This window comes from Bos javanicus, chromosome 8 (genome assembly GCF_032452875.1).
Source record: "Bos javanicus breed banteng chromosome 8, ARS-OSU_banteng_1.0, whole genome shotgun sequence".
Taxonomy (NCBI): Eukaryota; Metazoa; Chordata; class Mammalia; order Artiodactyla; family Bovidae; genus Bos; species Bos javanicus.
Window position 1 is genome coordinate 100,438,664 of NC_083875.1, and position 15,879 is coordinate 100,454,542.

The following is a 15,879-nucleotide window of genomic DNA, read 5'->3' on the forward strand; positions in this document are numbered from 1 at the left end:
TTCCTTTGTCTTTTCTTGGTTCCCACTCTACTCGCTCTAAATGTTGAGAGCTCATCAAGGTGTTTTGAGCCTTTTCTCCTCTGGATGCTCTATCCTGGATGTTCCCGTACATCTGTTCTTAGCCATCTACATTATGATGTCTTTCAAATTCCTATTGTAGTCCAGACCAGTACCTAGCAGTCTGCATGAAATCATTCATCTTAAATGTACACCACAAAAGCATGTCTTAACATGTCCCAAGAGAACCTGACCTGCCTCCTCCAATCCCCACCTTACGCATTACCTGGCACCCCAACCACCCATTTGTTCAACCCCAAAAACCCGGTTCTTTACCTTGGAATCCTGCTTGTAGGAGTCCTCGGATTGTCTTTCCTAAATGTTGAGTCACTTTCTCTCTCACCTCTCCATCATCTGTGCCCATTTGTTTTGGCCTCAGTATATGAGGTTTCCCAGGTGGTGCTAGTGATAAAGAACCCACCTGCCAATGCAGGAGACACAGGTTTGATCCCGGGGTCAGGAAGATCCCCTGGAGGACCTGGAAACCCACTCCAGTATTCTTGTCTGGAGAATCATGGAGAGAGGAGCCTGGCAGGTTGCAGCCCATAGGGTCGAAAAGAAATACAACGGAAGAGACTGAGCACGCACGGATAGTACATACCAGCGTACCAGTCATTCGTTTGCCTTCTAGAATGTATAGGGTGGCAGGGTAATAGTTGAGCATTTGTCCTCTAGACTTGTTTGGTTTCGATCTCTGATCAGCCACTGACTAGTGTGGTGCTATTCAGCCTCTTTGCTGGTTTCCTCACTGGGAAATGGGGAGGATAGTGCCTACTTCATAGGACTGTTGCAAAGATTAAATTTTAAGGATGGTAAGAGGCATATGATTTAATTCTATGATTATTTTTTACTGTACAAATGTAAAAACTGTTTCTGCCAGCATTCCTCAGCCCTTTGCTGTGTCTAGAACAAAGAAACAATTGTTCTTTGAATGAAATAAACGGTAACGTCCACACTCTTTGCCACTTAGGTTGGAACTTCTATCTGGCCTATAAAGCCAGTTTCTTACTTAGAATCAAAATTCCCACTGTAATGTTTGCTCACAAGGAGCTCCCTGGTGAACCACCTATGAAAAATTCCTAACTGGTAATAGGACTGTTACCAAAGTTGGCAGCTTATTGTAACCTGAGACAGGAAATCTCAAATCAGAGATAAACAATTCCTTCATGGGCAGATATCAATTTTGGTCATAAGGATCATTCAGAGAACACAGGAGATATAAAATACTTTCTCTGTGCATAAATTAAAAAAAAAAAAAAACAGAATTTTAACATAACTACTGTTATCTGTGCATTGCCCTCAGTAAGATTTTTCTAGAAATTCACACAAAAAAACCCTTAAACCAGTGGCCTACAAATTTACCAAAAAAGAATCAAGAACATATGAAAGTAACTAGGACGTTAAATACCATCAAATGGCCAGTTTTCATTTATTTTGAAAACTAGGTAAAGGCATGAGACAGTTTTAAAAAGTGTAGAGTTAATATTTTATTGTCACCTATCAGATGGCAGTAAGGTATATAATCTTCATACTTGATCTTTCCTTTGTGTAAATAAAAAAAAAAATTACAAGTTTAAACAGCCAATGGCTGGTCATGTCTTCAGAAAACATGATTAGATTAATTCATTAATGGTGGCTTCAAGTTTTTCTTTATTAGCTCCAGAAAATTCACCCACCTGTTGAGAGAATATTGAATTGCCATTAGATGTAGCATTGCATGCCTATTTTGTGTATCAGATACGACCACAGAATGGGTCGGGGGAAGACAGGAAGTATATACTTATACATCCATGGATAACACTCAGTTAAGTTTAAAAACAACAAAACCCACCCTCAAAAGTCAAGGCTCAATTTTTCTACACAAATACCTCTGAACAAAGATAAATGCATTGTGATATAAATATGAAGTACCAATCACAGGGATTAATCAGCAAATCCCTGTGATTTAACAGAGATTAATTAACAATAAGGTGTCTCATTATGTACTTAATGAAGAATGACACATTTAAATATTCTTAAAAGGAAAAAATGGGGATGTGCTTCCCAATGTGAAAGGTAAGTCCCTTGTTTGTTTATATGCCATGCTAGCCTGTTACCCAGCTGGTTTTCAAGGTCAGATGTACCTACCTTCTGTCCCTTTTTAAAAAACTGGAAGGTTGGCATGCATTTGACTTCACACTCTGCAGCAACATCCTGAGGGGAAGAGAGGTATAGCAAGAAGATAAAAACAAGACTGAGTATTGAGCTCTGACACCTGTGATCTAAAACCAGATTCTTTTTCCTGTTACATACCCAGAACTCAACATTAGGGCATCGTGTCAATGTTTACATGCCTATACAATGATACAGTGGCACAAAAGCCGAATTGGTTATACTCTCAATTAAAATTTTAAAATATGTATTCTCATCTTGGAGAGATACTAGCCTCAGATACTATACAGTGACTCAAACAGTTTAAGAGATTATTCTGTTTTCTTGAAGTGAGGTACATAGATGATGATCATAGGCTAAAGTTCAGCGTTAGCGAGAGGGACAACTTGTTTACAAAGGACTTGTTCAAGAAGAAAGTCTTGGTAACCTACAGGACAGCTCCACACAGACTTTTCTGCTTTTACCACCCCTCACTCTCCACACCTTATTCACACCAGGTTTGGGGAGAAGATTCCATGAAAATGTTTTGGACTAGAGTGTCAAGTGAACAGGTCCATTAGGGATTCAAAACATCAGGTCAGCACTCAAAGAGGGTAGGGAGAGAAATGCAGAAAGAACCATGTACTCTTAACTACGTGGTTAGCAAAAGCTGTGAAGAATAGAAACCAAAGAACTTTCACAGGAAAGCAAGGTTGGTACAAATACCGTGGTGTCTTCTAGCCAGGGATCTGGCAATGAGGAACACAGGAGTTAAAAACGGAGCGGCCCTGAGATTGAGCCACCAGTCAATGGAAGCAGCCTAACTTCACCTCTTCCTCTGAGACTGGAAGAAAAGTGTGGCTTTACATCTTTATGAAATCGCACGTGTACTGTTGCTAGTTTGGGCAGGAAGGGTGGCAGACAAGTGCGGTTCTTCTCCTGATAACCTTTAAGCACTGCACACCAGGCAGCACAGGGCAGTAAAGGCTGCAATAAAATGGCTAGGAACGTACTGAATGCCTTGTACATCCAGGCACCAAATACTTCCTGAAAGCAAGAGTTACGTGGAAATTAGCAAGAACATTTGTTTAAAACCATAATGAAGATCATAACATTTTAATTGTACCAATTCCAGTAATTCAGGATGAAAAATGGGGTGGAGAGTTGACAGGAAGATAGTGAGCTGCACATGTCAAGGTTAGGACCTTGAGGGTGAGTAATCAGGAGAGACCAGGCTTCCCAGATAGTGCTGCTGCTGCTGCTAAGTCACTTCAGTCGTGTCCGACTCTGTGCGACCCCACAGACGTCAGCCCACCAGGCTCCCCCGTCCCTGGGATTCTCCAGGCAAGAACACTGGAGTGGGTTGCCATTTCCTTCTCCAATGCATGAAAGTGAAAAGTGAAAAGTGAAGTCGCTCAGTTGTGTCCGACTCTTAGCGACCCCATGGACTGCAGCCTACCAGGCTCCTCCATCCATGGGATTTTCCAGGCAAGAGTACTGGAGTGGGGTGCCATTGCCTTCTCCGCCAGATAGTGCTAGTGGTAAAGAACCCACCTGCCAATGGGGGAGACACAAGGGACGTGGGTTTGTGCCCTGGATTCAGAAGGTCCCCTGGAGGAGGACATGGTAACCCACTCCAGTATTCTTGCCTGGAGAATCCCATGAACAGAGGAGCCTGGTGGGCTACAGCCCATAGGGTCACATAGAATTAGACACGACTGAGCAACTCAGCAGGCATGAACAACCAGGAGACCTGAAGATTAGAAGGGCAGGGGGACTGGTTTAGTTAAAGATTAAAAAATGGTTGTCTATGGGATGAATCTGGTCTAGACAGGTTGCTTGGTTCATGTAAGTACTTTAAAAAAAAAAAAATCTCTGAACTGCTTGAATATTTGGGAACACTGGCTGGCTCCTCCTAGCACTGGAAAAGCAGCTGCTTACTGTAGTTCCCTCACTCTTACTTTTAAGTCACCAGGTGGGTATCATCTTTCATGCAAGCAGTTGGCAGAAGCCTCAGAAGAGGTGGGTGTTAGAAGGGCAATGGGGTCGAAATGGTGAGCCACCCTCTCCACAACTTCTAATCAGAGAAACATACAGGTGGTACAGCTGACCTTCATCACCCACAAGAGCATGAACATGCAGGACTTGGAGATAAGGAAGATGGAGCAGAAGGATCTCGAGCTCACCTCCTCTCCTGAGCACATCAGAATCACAACTAGCTGCTGAACATAACCATCAAGAAAGACTGGAAGCTACCAAAAAAGATAGTCTACATCCAAAGACAATAGGGCTTGGACACTGATCACAACTTTCAGGTGAGAAAGCTACTCCCAAAGCTTTCTGAGCAGAAAACACAGGGTCCCAGTCAATGGAAATGATAGTCTCATTCCTGTTCTCAGATTCTGGATACCTCACCCAGTCAGAGCCTGGCACTCCTGCACTGGTACAACTGCCTTAAAATAAGCTGAGTCATGAAAACACGAATGCTTCTGAGAAAGCTTCTGAGTGTTTTAATCATGTTCATACGTTTTATGTCTTAAAACTGCAGTCTAAGTCTTTACATGATAAATTTTTAGTTAAAGCATAAAGAATTCTCTCACTGGGTATGAAAGGGATATTACAGTGTTCTTCAATCCCCATCCCTGAAAGTAAGAGCTGCTAAGGGAATGAGAATATTCATTTTAAACCCCCTAGATACACATGGTTAAACTACTTCACAATTCTAATGTATCAATTTATCAGTATGTATCATGATTTTTGACATCCAGTTTGACTTTGCATGTAATCAGATCCATCAGCCCTTCCCTACTCCCATCATTGAAAGCATGGGCTTTACTGGATTTTTAATGACCTCAGTAAAGATTAGTTGTTGTTTACTTGCTAAGTTGTATCTGACTCTTTGCAACCCCATGGACTGTATCCCGCCAGGCTCCTCTGTCCATGGGTTTCTCCAGGCAAGAATATCGGAGTGGGTTGCCATTTCTTTTCCAGGGGATCTTCCTAACCCAGGGATCAAAGTTGCATCTCCTGCACTGGCAGGCAGATTCTTTACCACTAAGCCACCAGAGAAGCCCCAAAAGGTTAGTAGTCTGTAACTAATATTTGATCTCTATTACCTCTGTGAATGTTTTACTTTTTTTGTTTTCTATTACTTGTTGTATGCACTAATTTACCCATTCCTGTGGGGATTTGAAAAGACACGCACACTTTAAAATTAAGGAGTTACTGCTGTGGTTTTAAAAATATCCTTTATCCTGAGTTGATCACTTCCTTCATTTAAAAACAAAGCTAGCCAATCCCTAATGGCACCCCAACTTCCTGCCATTAAAAAAAAATCTCAAATTTATGTAGTCACAGCATAATCGGGATACACAACTCTTCCTCATTCCCCTAAAACCTCGTCAGTGGCTCCTTTATGGTCAAACCCTATCCCACCCCACCCCACCCCTGATCTGTTCTCCATCACCATAGGTTTACCCAATCTCAGCTTTTTATTAGTTTTTACTAGTTAAGTATAACAGGGCTTCCCAGGTGGCTCAATGGTAAAGACTCTGCCTGCCAATGCAGGAGTTGCTGGTTCAATCCCTGGGTTGGGAAGATCCACTGGAGGAAAAATGGCAACCCACTCCAGTATTCTTGCCTAGAGAATCCCATGGACAGAGGAGCCTGGCAGGATGCAGTCCATAGGGTTACCAAAGAGTTGGACATGACTGAGCACACATGTACCAAGTGTAACAAGGCTACATTTTACCTTATTCAATTTCTTTTTGGTGGTTTCTAGTTTAGCATTTTGTCCCACATGGTGTCGTGGTAAAGAATCTGTCTGCCAACGCAGGAGACCAGAGAGGTGAGTTCGAGCCCTTGGTCAGGGAGATCCCCTGGAGAAGGAAATGAAAACCTACTCCAGTGTTCTTGCCTGGAAAATCCCAAGATAGTGGAACCTGCTGGTCTACAGTCCATGGGGTCACAAAGACTTGTCACTACTAAGCAACTGAGCACCGAGGACTAAGCAACTGAGCACCGAGGACCAACGTACCTTTAAACCTGCTCTTGTCACCTTTCATCAACTCACTCCTGGCTGTTCTAATCAAAATGGAGACATAGGCATTCTAAGATACTCTGTTTCTTTTAACTTACAAGTATCATACTCTGGAGACCTGGGAGCAGAGGCTACTCTTAAGGAAATAAGATCAGTCTATGATGTGCAAAAGTAGTATTCACACTTTGCTATGCATACAGAGTTGTTTGCCTTCTGACTGTCCATTTGATTTATTACACCTGAAAGATAATCCCTTCCAGCTCAAGTGTTTAGAGATTCTTCTATAAAAACTAGGTGCTGTTTGCCCCCCAAATACTATAAACATTAAGTGCCTTGGGTTTGGAATTCATGCACAGCAATTATCTGCATAAAAAAATACTAATTCCTAAAACATTCCCATCTATGATATGATCTAATGTTCAAAATGATGATATCCCTGTTATCTTTCATTTGCATTCTTTTAGAGCCAAAATGAGATGGTTTTATCTACAGTGTTCCAAAGCAACCAAAGGACCCACTCCTGGAATCTGTAAATTCCATGGGGAATAATTCGTGGCATGACAATGAATTGCTTTTTGTTTGCATTACTTCCCTTGTGAATTCTGCTGATTGACCAGGTGTGTAGGAACAGACCGACTATTACTATGTGTATGGGACAACCTAAGAGTTCTGGAATTCAGTTTTTAATGCTGCAAAAGATTGATAAGGCTACTTAGATGGTAGAGTAGTTGTCACTGCCGCTAAGTTGCTTCAGTCGTGTCCGACTCTGTGCGACCCCATAGACGGCAGCCCACCAGGCTCCGCTGTCCCTGGGATTCTCCAGGCAAGAACACTGGAGTGGGTTGCCATTTCCTTCTCCAATGCATAAAAGTGAAAGTGAGTTGCTCAGTCGTGTCCGACTCTAGCGACCCCATGGACTTCAGCCCACCAGGCTCCTCCATCCATGGGATTTTTCTAGGCAAAAGTACTGGAGTGGGGTGCCATTGTCTTCTCCGAGTTGTCACTAGGAGTATGAAAAAAAAAAAAAAAAACTACATGTTACTCAAAGCGAAAGGTCCACTTATGAGAGGCTCATTTTAAGGTCTAGACACTTTGAGGGTGATGATGAGGATGCCACCAGGCCTAAAGGAGGGACTGTCATACGGACATCTTGGCCTGCTCCACACGCAGACTTCCCAGAGGTTCTGGACTGAGGCAGAGAGCATCTGCCCTGGGCCCGGCACAGTACTACAGGGGCCAAATCCCCAGGCTCTGCTTCTGGCCTTCTTCCTTCTGTGCTGCAGTCTCATTACCTGTGCAGTGGGGGTGCTGATAAAAACACTGCTGCTGGTTACTAGCTGGATGAAATGACATAATACAGGTAGAGGGCTTTCTAGTCCCTTCCAGGTGCCATTTGTACCTGGCTAAAGTGACCAGATTAAGAGAAAAAAAATTAGGTTAAAACAGGGAGCAAGATTTTTTCACAAACACATACTATCTGCTCTTACTTAAAAAACCCAGGACACATCAGAATAACTATCTTGACAACCATATAAATTCATTCATTCTATACCTGCTATAGCCCGACAGGTGTGCTATGTAAACAGGAAACAAAGGTAAGACAAGGTCTCGGATTCAAAAAAAACTGACAGACCATAATGAAGGACAGAAACAAAGATCAGTATAGTCCCAGCTAAGCTCACTGAGAGCTTATCATGTACCAGCAACCACTCTGAACACTCACAGGTCTTATACTGACAACTGCCTTACGATGCTGCATCAATGTTGTGATTTTACAGAGGCTTAGCCCGAGGCACAAAACAGAGCTTTACCAAGCACACACAGCTAACAAGGGACATGATCCCACAACATTCAATCCAAGAAAAAGAAGGGCGGAACACACCAGGGGAACACAGAGGAAGGGAACTAAGCCATTCTGGGCATAGAAGGCAGGAACTAGAGAATTCCTGGAGAGGATGTGAAGTTTATGTCCAGAAGTTTGTCCGGCAAGAGATGAGAAATGTGCTGGGAATAAGCAATGCGCTACAGGGTGGAGCCCACAGGCTTAGGAAGTCCTGCTACATCCCCCTTTTATAGACCCTTCTGGACCTTTAGAGTTTCCCATGTTTGCTCAGTGAGTAAGCAACCTTACAAAGCTGGTAGGGCAGGTATTAGATCTGGGCACGGACAATGGAACCAAAGCTCAGAGGGGACGAGGATGAGCCCAAAGCAGAAGCCGCTGGGCCAGGACTGGACCCAGGTCTAGCGCCCTGGTTGCCACTCTGTACCTCACCCACTCTGGTCCCTCTGAGGTTAGGCGAGCCCGCCCACACACGTTTAAATCCCGGCTCTGCTACGTCCTGTAACTCTATGGCCAAGCTGTTTGTTTTCCCGTCTGTAAAATGGACAATGTGACAGGACCAAGGATGAAATGAATTCATACTTGTTATGCTCTGAGAGGTGGTGAAGGACAGGGAGGTCTGGAGGGCTGCAGTCCACGAGGTCGCAATGAGTGACTGAACGACAATGCACACAGAACAGTCTGCGTGACTTAAGTGTTAAGCATGATTCTTTTCTCAGCTCTCTATCAAGGTACCCTGGTGTTTGGTCTTCTCAGTTTCTATTTGTTGAGCATCTTGGATTGTTAGGTAGACTATGTAGGCTTTTAGAAAGAGGACTACTAAAGTCAGGTAATACATGCCTCGATTTTGTTTTAGGATGTGATATACATAGCTCCTGCCAGCTAGAATTCAGCTTAAAACTGGCACAAGTACCTGTTCTGAAATAACTTTTTAGCTAGGGTGGTAGGTGTAGCGTTTTTCTTATTTATGAGAACGAGCAATGTGCAATTCAGAGGGAAAGGGCAAGGCAAAACGTTCAGCATTATTCCGGATTTCTAGCCACATACCTGACAGTCATCCACATCTACTTCGAGGAACACCACGTTGGAATACTTTTCAGAGAGAGACTGGAGAATTAAAAAAAAAAAAAAACCACAAAGATTTACCACTGGGTAGTGGCAGTCAACACACTTAAGCTTCTTAAATGGAAACTTAAAAGTAGGGACTAAAGATCCAGATATTTAGACTAGGGACAGGTAAGCATAAAGGATATTTTCTCTGAATCAAATTCTTCTTGGTATAAAATAATTTAGAACACTGATTTTGATTCCTGAGCTTCAAGTAGGGCCCATGTTTCAACTTGAAGAAAAACAAAATCACTTAGACAACCAAATTAAGTTTTGAAAGTTGTCTTCCATGGGCTGTATGTATCAAACTTAAGTTCTAAATTAAGTTGTTATGCTATGACTTTAGACGAAAGATCCAACAACAAAACCTCTTTCCTAGTGTTGTGACCACCAACCCCAAACAAACAGCTTACAAAAGCAGAAGCCGGCTAATACTTACATGAAAGAAAGGCTTGATCATTTTGCAAGGCCCACACCACGTGGCTGAGAAGTCGACTACTACGAGTTTCTCTCCTGCACTGTTCAAGGCTTCCTGAAAAGCGTACTAAGGAGGGAGAGAGGAAAGCTGATGTGAAATTACATTCATTTCCAAAAGCCTTGATAAAATGGACACAAAGCACAATGTGGAGGTCCTGTGTTCAGGGCCTGTTTTTTAATTAAAAACATGAAAACCAAGCAAATCAACTGAAGAAATCCTACTGTGGTGTGTAGTGTTACTTGCTAAGAATGAAACAAGTATGATGTATACAGTGTATCCATATTCATGTCTTCACAAATACAACATATTATTTGGTTAATCCACATCCAAAGTAAATGAAAGGAAAATAAAGACGTGTATTAAAAGTGCTTCCACATCAAATCTAGGTATATAGTAGACATTCATTAAATGCTTATTGATTGATTCAAGGAGTCACTCTTCAACTGAATGTCACAAACGCACAAAATTTTGCAACTAAAACTTCTTGACTAAGCTAATTTTACCTATGTTAGAACATTCAAAAGCTCAAAAAAAAAAAAGAAAATAACTTCTCCACACCCTTACACTCACTGGTGACTTTTAAGCATATATCCTTATATTCTTTTTAATGCAGTGTCCAGAATTGAGATCATACTCTTGATTTATCATTAATTTCTGCTTCCATCGTTGACCAACTAAGAAAGTTTCAGTTCTTCATGAAGGGAATTTTGTTACTTTCCACAAGCAATGCTTGTTGAATAGAATCCCACCAGCAGAAATGATCGAGAAATTCCTCACCACCAGCCTCCCTGAGTTATTTACCAGTGGTCGTGATACTGTAACCCTAGCAACGTAACATTCTAGTTAACAAGGGACTCATTTTTAACCACAGTTAGTCAGCTGCTGCTGACCAAAGCCACGGCCATGAAGAGAAATCAAAACACAAACATCTATATCTGAAGTCTCAGTTTTCAAGGGAAAAGGTGCCAGTCACATTGGTTTAATCAAAAACCCACACAACCACCCCCTTGCTTTGAAAGCTAAGAATCAGGTCAGATCTGGTCCAGTAAAGAAGGAAAGTAAATAAAGCACCATTAAAAAAATTTTTTTAAGCGAATTCCTCTGAAGTTATTTCTCTAGATTTATAATTTCTGCCTCATGTTTCAGGGAAACAATTCACAAATGGTGTTTCCCTGGGACGGTAGGTCATGGTTTCTGTTTGCAGTTATGCAAACAAACACCCACACCTTTGGGTATGACAAGGTAGGGGCACAGAGTAAGAAGTATAGAAATTATCCTTCCAAACCACCACCTATATTTTCCAGATGAATTTCCTTCAAAGCCTTCCCTAATGTGATTTTTTTTAGGTCAAACCAGCCACTCTTTACTGCAAGATCCAGGTAAGACAAGAAAATAAGGAATGACAGTGTCTGCTCAGATGAATGCATGGTTTTGTGAACACGGTTGGCTCTTAGTAAATCCTGGGGAGGTTACTTTCAATCTAGAATAACTTGCAGCAATAAATGTTGGCTTCACTGAACATGAGTCACCAGCCAGGTATAGGTAAGACTTCATGACAAATTCTATTCTCTGGCCACTTAAGTTTGCCTAAAACAGACATCAGTTTGAAAATGAGTCAATATCATCTTACTAAGAAGCAAACCATAATTTCTAGCTTCCAGAAACTACCAATGAGCATTGATAAAGGTCCCCATCACTGACACAAAGGTTCTGAAAACAAAACAATTCACTCATATTTGGGGCAGATAAGTAAGAGTAGCGTCCGGCATCTCTTTTCCTAAACACACCCATTCCAAAGGCAATCAACAAGCCTAAGAGTGGTTTGTAAAGCGTTCATTAAAAGTGCCTGTGTGTTCAAATTAGGAGTTCAAGAAACGGCAGTAGCTGCTATTGGAACAAACTGTTGATTTTTCCTTCCTTACTTTTACAGTCTAGGTATCCCACTTGGATCTGAAATAGACCCCAGTGGCTCTGAACTACCAAAACCTCAGTTGTCTTGGATGACCAATGGCACCAATTTTAGTCCATCAGGATGAAAACTGAAAGTGTACTCAATATTTACAAGAAACATTCAAATCAGCTTACCTTTTGATTGACTCTAGGTCATAGTTCTGAAGACCCATTGATTACAACCCCAGATCAGTGCTTTTTCTGAGTAATGAACTTCCTGTCACCCTTGTACATCTTGCCATTAATGAGGGGAGGAAAGTGTCACAACTAAATAGGAAACTAAATACGACCACTAAAATAGGAAAAGACTGAATTTTGAAAAGACTGTGCTCCAGGAATCAGTCAATTTTTGTAGTTGTATGGATTCTGAGACACATCAGCTAGACCAAAGATTTTTCACTCCTTTCATGGGTTTTCAGAGATTATACTGAAGAAGTCGCCAGCCTCTACAGAGGATCACCCCTTACTCCTCCCACCCCCCCATAGACTGTTATTAGTCATTCAGTAGATACTGACCCCAGGCTTTCCTGTGGCTCATGGTTAAGAACCCGCCTGCCAATACAGGAGACGCAGGAAATGTGGGTTTGATCCCTGGGTTGGGAATATCCCCTGGAGAAGCAAATGGCAACCGACTCCAGTATTCTTGCCCAAGAAATCCCATGGACAGAAAAGCCTAGAGAGCTACATTCCATGGGGTCACAAGTCGACGCGACTTGACAATTAAATACACAATTGATGTTGACCCTAACCTGAGGAAACAGCCTCAACACTGTATAAAGCGTCAGTAACAGAAACATTCATCGAGGCATGGAAAACTGCCTAAAATGTCCAGAATGTCTTCAATTATTGAAATGATTCCAAAATCTTCTAATTACACAGAAAGAGTTCAGACTAAATGAGACCACAAACACACACCTCAGAAATAAAAACGTCAATTATCTGTGGCTGCTTCTAGGAAACAGATCTCTCTCTTCCCAGATTTCCTGCAATGATCTTTATGTTTCTTGATCGTAAAAGGGAAAAAAAGGAACCATTAACATTGAAACCTCCATTCCTCGAAGCCAACCTCAGATCTGAACCAAGTACGGGCACTCCACTCGCCTTTTCCGGCTTTACTGGGGTGGGAAGTTTTCTCCCACTGACTTTTCTGACTCTGGATTAGCATCCATTTCTTGGGGCGGGGGTGAGGGGGCACAGTACACCAGACACTCAGGCTCTGAATTCTCAGAGCAGGAGAGTATTAAGTTTGCAATAACTCTCGATATATCCAACACTTTTTGCCTTGGGCATTCCTAAAAGGACACAACCGCCGTCAAGCACATAGCCGGCCGCGGCCGCACCCAGGGGACTCCGGGCTCCAGCGAACCCCACAAACCGAGAAAGAATCCCAGATGGGTAGGGCAGTGGAGGCCCCCGGGCCCAGCCTCGGGGACTGAGTCATTCCAAAGCCAGCGCTGCCGGAAACACGCCCTGCGTCGCAGGAGGAGGAGTCCCGAGGGCGCGGCCCGGACTTCACTTCCTTGCCGCCACCTGGGCTACTAAAGCCGGACTCGTAGGGGTTGGGGTGGGGGTGTCTCCAGCCCGGAACCTTCCCTTTCACGCGGCTGCACCACGCGTCACCTCTACGACCCGGCAGCCGTGGTTGGGGGGGGGGGGGGTCCTCCGGCCTAGACCCGCTCCCCAGGGAGCTCACTGCACCCAAAAGCGCGGGTGGATCACGCGGCTCCACGAGGAAGGAGCGGCGGCCAGCAAGCCCGGGCTTTCTTCAAGAAGCCCTCCACCTCCTTGCCCAGGCCCGTGTCCGGATAAAGATGGGGGGCCTAAGGCAGCCTCCTTCCATCCTCTACCCAATCGCGGCTTCCCGGCAAGAAGGGTGGAGGGGGCGTAGTGGAGGACTCCCGGGCGCTCTCCGCGCGCGTGCATCCTCCAGACACACTGGGTCACCTGGACCTTGCCCTCCAGGGAAACCTGTCCGTCTCCTCCCTTCCTCCAGGGAACGCTCCACGGTCCCGGACGCGCCCAGGCCCGGGCTTCCCGCAGTGCCAGGCCGAGCCGCCGCGTCCCCTTCCCCGAGGGATGCGGAGGGGTGGACTGCCCACCTTCGGCCCACCGCCTACCCCAGTTGCCCGGAGCTTCGTGCCGCGCCCTGGCATGCCCCGGAACGCGTACCTTGCTCTCAATCTGTTTCACCATCTTGGCAGCTGGGGGTCTGACGAGCGACCTGACAGTGCAATCGATGGACACGGATCCGAGGAGCCGGACAGAGCTTAGCCAGCTAGCAGCCCGCTTTCCCTTTATAGTAACGGTGGGCGGGGCGGGCGGGCGCGCGCGGCGTGCGTGCGGCGGGGGCGCGCCCGCGCCGGCGTCAGGGCTAGGCCCCGCCTCCAGGAGCCGCCGGGTGGGGGTGGGACCGCTGGAGGGGGCGGGGTCGGAGGGGCCGGACGGGCGCGGGCGCGGGCGCGGGCCCGAGTTCCTGGGAGTCGTCTGGGTTCGAAACCTTGGGCATCGTCCACCTGTACCCCACCTGGGAGTGGGAAGGCGGGAGGGCCATCCGGTGACCTAAAGGGCGCATGCCGGCGGCCACCCCCTGATCTAGAGGGTCACCGGGGAAGGGGCCAGCCAGGCCTTAATCGGACGCGCCCAGAGAAGAGGCCGTTTACGGTTTCTCGGAAAGACCCGCCGTACCACGGCCCCACAGCCTAGCGAACCCCCACAAAATGCTGAGTAACGATAACCAGGACGTGTCTCTTGGTGTGAGCCCCCACTCCCCCTCGCCGCCTCCTTTCCGGAATGTACCGCGACGGTCTCCTGGTTCCTTCTTCCTGTCCTTTAACTTTCACCCGGGAACCTGCTGTTGCATCATGACACAGCAGTTTAGTGCCATTGTGAACTGACCGGGCTCATGCCTGGTAGAGTTGATGCTGGTTGTTAAGTCCTGCGGGAGTGACACAGTTGTGACCCTGAGCAGGGGTTGACCTCCCGGTTCCTCCGATTTCCCAGAATCAGGATGGTCCCTGACTGCTGGCGGTGGTGTTTTGAGGATTAAATAAAATTCCTGTAAAGTGATTAGGAGAGTGCTTGACACATGGTAGGCACTCAAAAAATAGTTATAATTAATTAAAGATGGGAGCAGTCATTAGACGTGCTTGGTGTCATGGGGGTGGGCACGCTTGAAGAGTTTATAATGGCATTAGTTGGCGCGCGTGTGCACACACACACACACACGTGTGTGTGTGTGTGTACAGAGAAGTAGGCTGTTCCTGCTGACACCGGGTTGCCTGTGGCAGGCTGGGTTTGGCAGGACTGGGCATTGTAGAAGGTGAGCATGTGAAGCCAGGAAGGCAGCTGGAAGTGGAAATGGGCAAGCTGTTGAGCTGGAGAGGGGAATGGAAGTGGGGAAATGGGACAGGAGTGGGATGATGTTGGGGCAGGAAAGCAGAGCATGATTTTTTCAGAGGGAGCACTCTGGACGCAGCTACCTCTAGGTGTGATCAGCTGGGATGGTGAAACAGCCCCCTGGCTTCCTTCTTTCTGCTCTTTCAGAGAGGAGGGAAGGAAACCAGACGTTTTGATCCTTTTGTGCAGTTTCTAGAAGGTTGAGGAACACAGGGCCATGGGTAAGGATATAGACAAGGGACAAATTCTAAGGACGGCCCTAACAGAGGGAGGCTAGGCTGGCCTGAATGCAGCAAACTTCCCGTAGAAAATAAGGACCAGTGGGCAGAGAAGAGGCCTTAAGGAGTAGCAAGAGCACATTACATAGTCTGCTTTGCTGCTGCTGTGTTTTCGCCCCAACATACATCTCAGCTTTTGGGCCTATTAGTTGGTACATTTACTTAGGAGACGACAATAAATAATTGAGCTATAGGAAACAGAGGTACAGATATCCATTGACTATCCAAACTTCTCCCAGCTGACGCCTCTTTAAGGACCTTTCCAATGTCCAGGACCGATATAGAGGGGGATATGGGGGGATGCTACAGTTATAGGGAGCAGGTAACTGGGAGTCTAGCACATGCATTAAAAGCCTGGACTTTGCAATTAGATTCCCTGTCCTCATCCCCACTCTACCATTTGGTGGCTGGGTAACTCTAGACAAGTTTAAACAGTCTCTCTGCCTCAGTTTCCTTATCTATAAAATGGATACAATAACACCCCCATGCTATTAGAAGGGTCAGGTGAGCTAAAACACATGTTAAGTGCTTAGAACCATGCCTGGTACATGGTGGTGGTGGTGGTGTAGTTGCTAAGTTGTGTCCAACTCCTTGCGACTCCATG

General features: G+C 45.3%; 1 protein-coding gene across 1 annotated transcript; it reads right to left on the bottom strand.

The window, feature by feature from the left end:
* Positions 1 to 1,519: 1,519 nt before the first annotated feature.
* Positions 1,520 to 13,956, bottom strand: TXN (thioredoxin). The gene is made up of 5 exons (XM_061426462.1): positions 13,771 to 13,956; positions 9,613 to 9,717; positions 9,114 to 9,173; positions 2,185 to 2,250; positions 1,520 to 1,733 (listed from the first exon to the last, which is right to left on the bottom strand). Exons 1-5 carry the CDS (start codon positions 13,792 to 13,794, stop codon positions 1,671 to 1,673), a joined length of 318 nt encoding a protein of 105 aa, XP_061282446.1. The 5' UTR covers positions 13,795 to 13,956; the 3' UTR covers positions 1,520 to 1,670.
* Between the last annotated feature and the right edge of the window lie 1,923 nt (positions 13,957 to 15,879).

Bases quoted from the DNA above. Each gene is read 5' to 3' on its own strand.
- TXN (XM_061426462.1), bottom strand. From the start codon at position 13,794: ATGGTGAAACAGATTGAGAGCAAG. The intron at 9,174-9,612 runs GTAAGTATTAGC...TTAATTCTCCAG, and splicing joins TGATCAAGCCTTTCTTTCAT to TCTCTCTCTGAAAAGTATTC. The intron at 1,734-2,184 runs GTAGGTACATCT...TTCTCTCAACAG, and splicing joins TTTTTAAAAAGGGACAGAAG to GTGGGTGAATTTTCTGGAGC.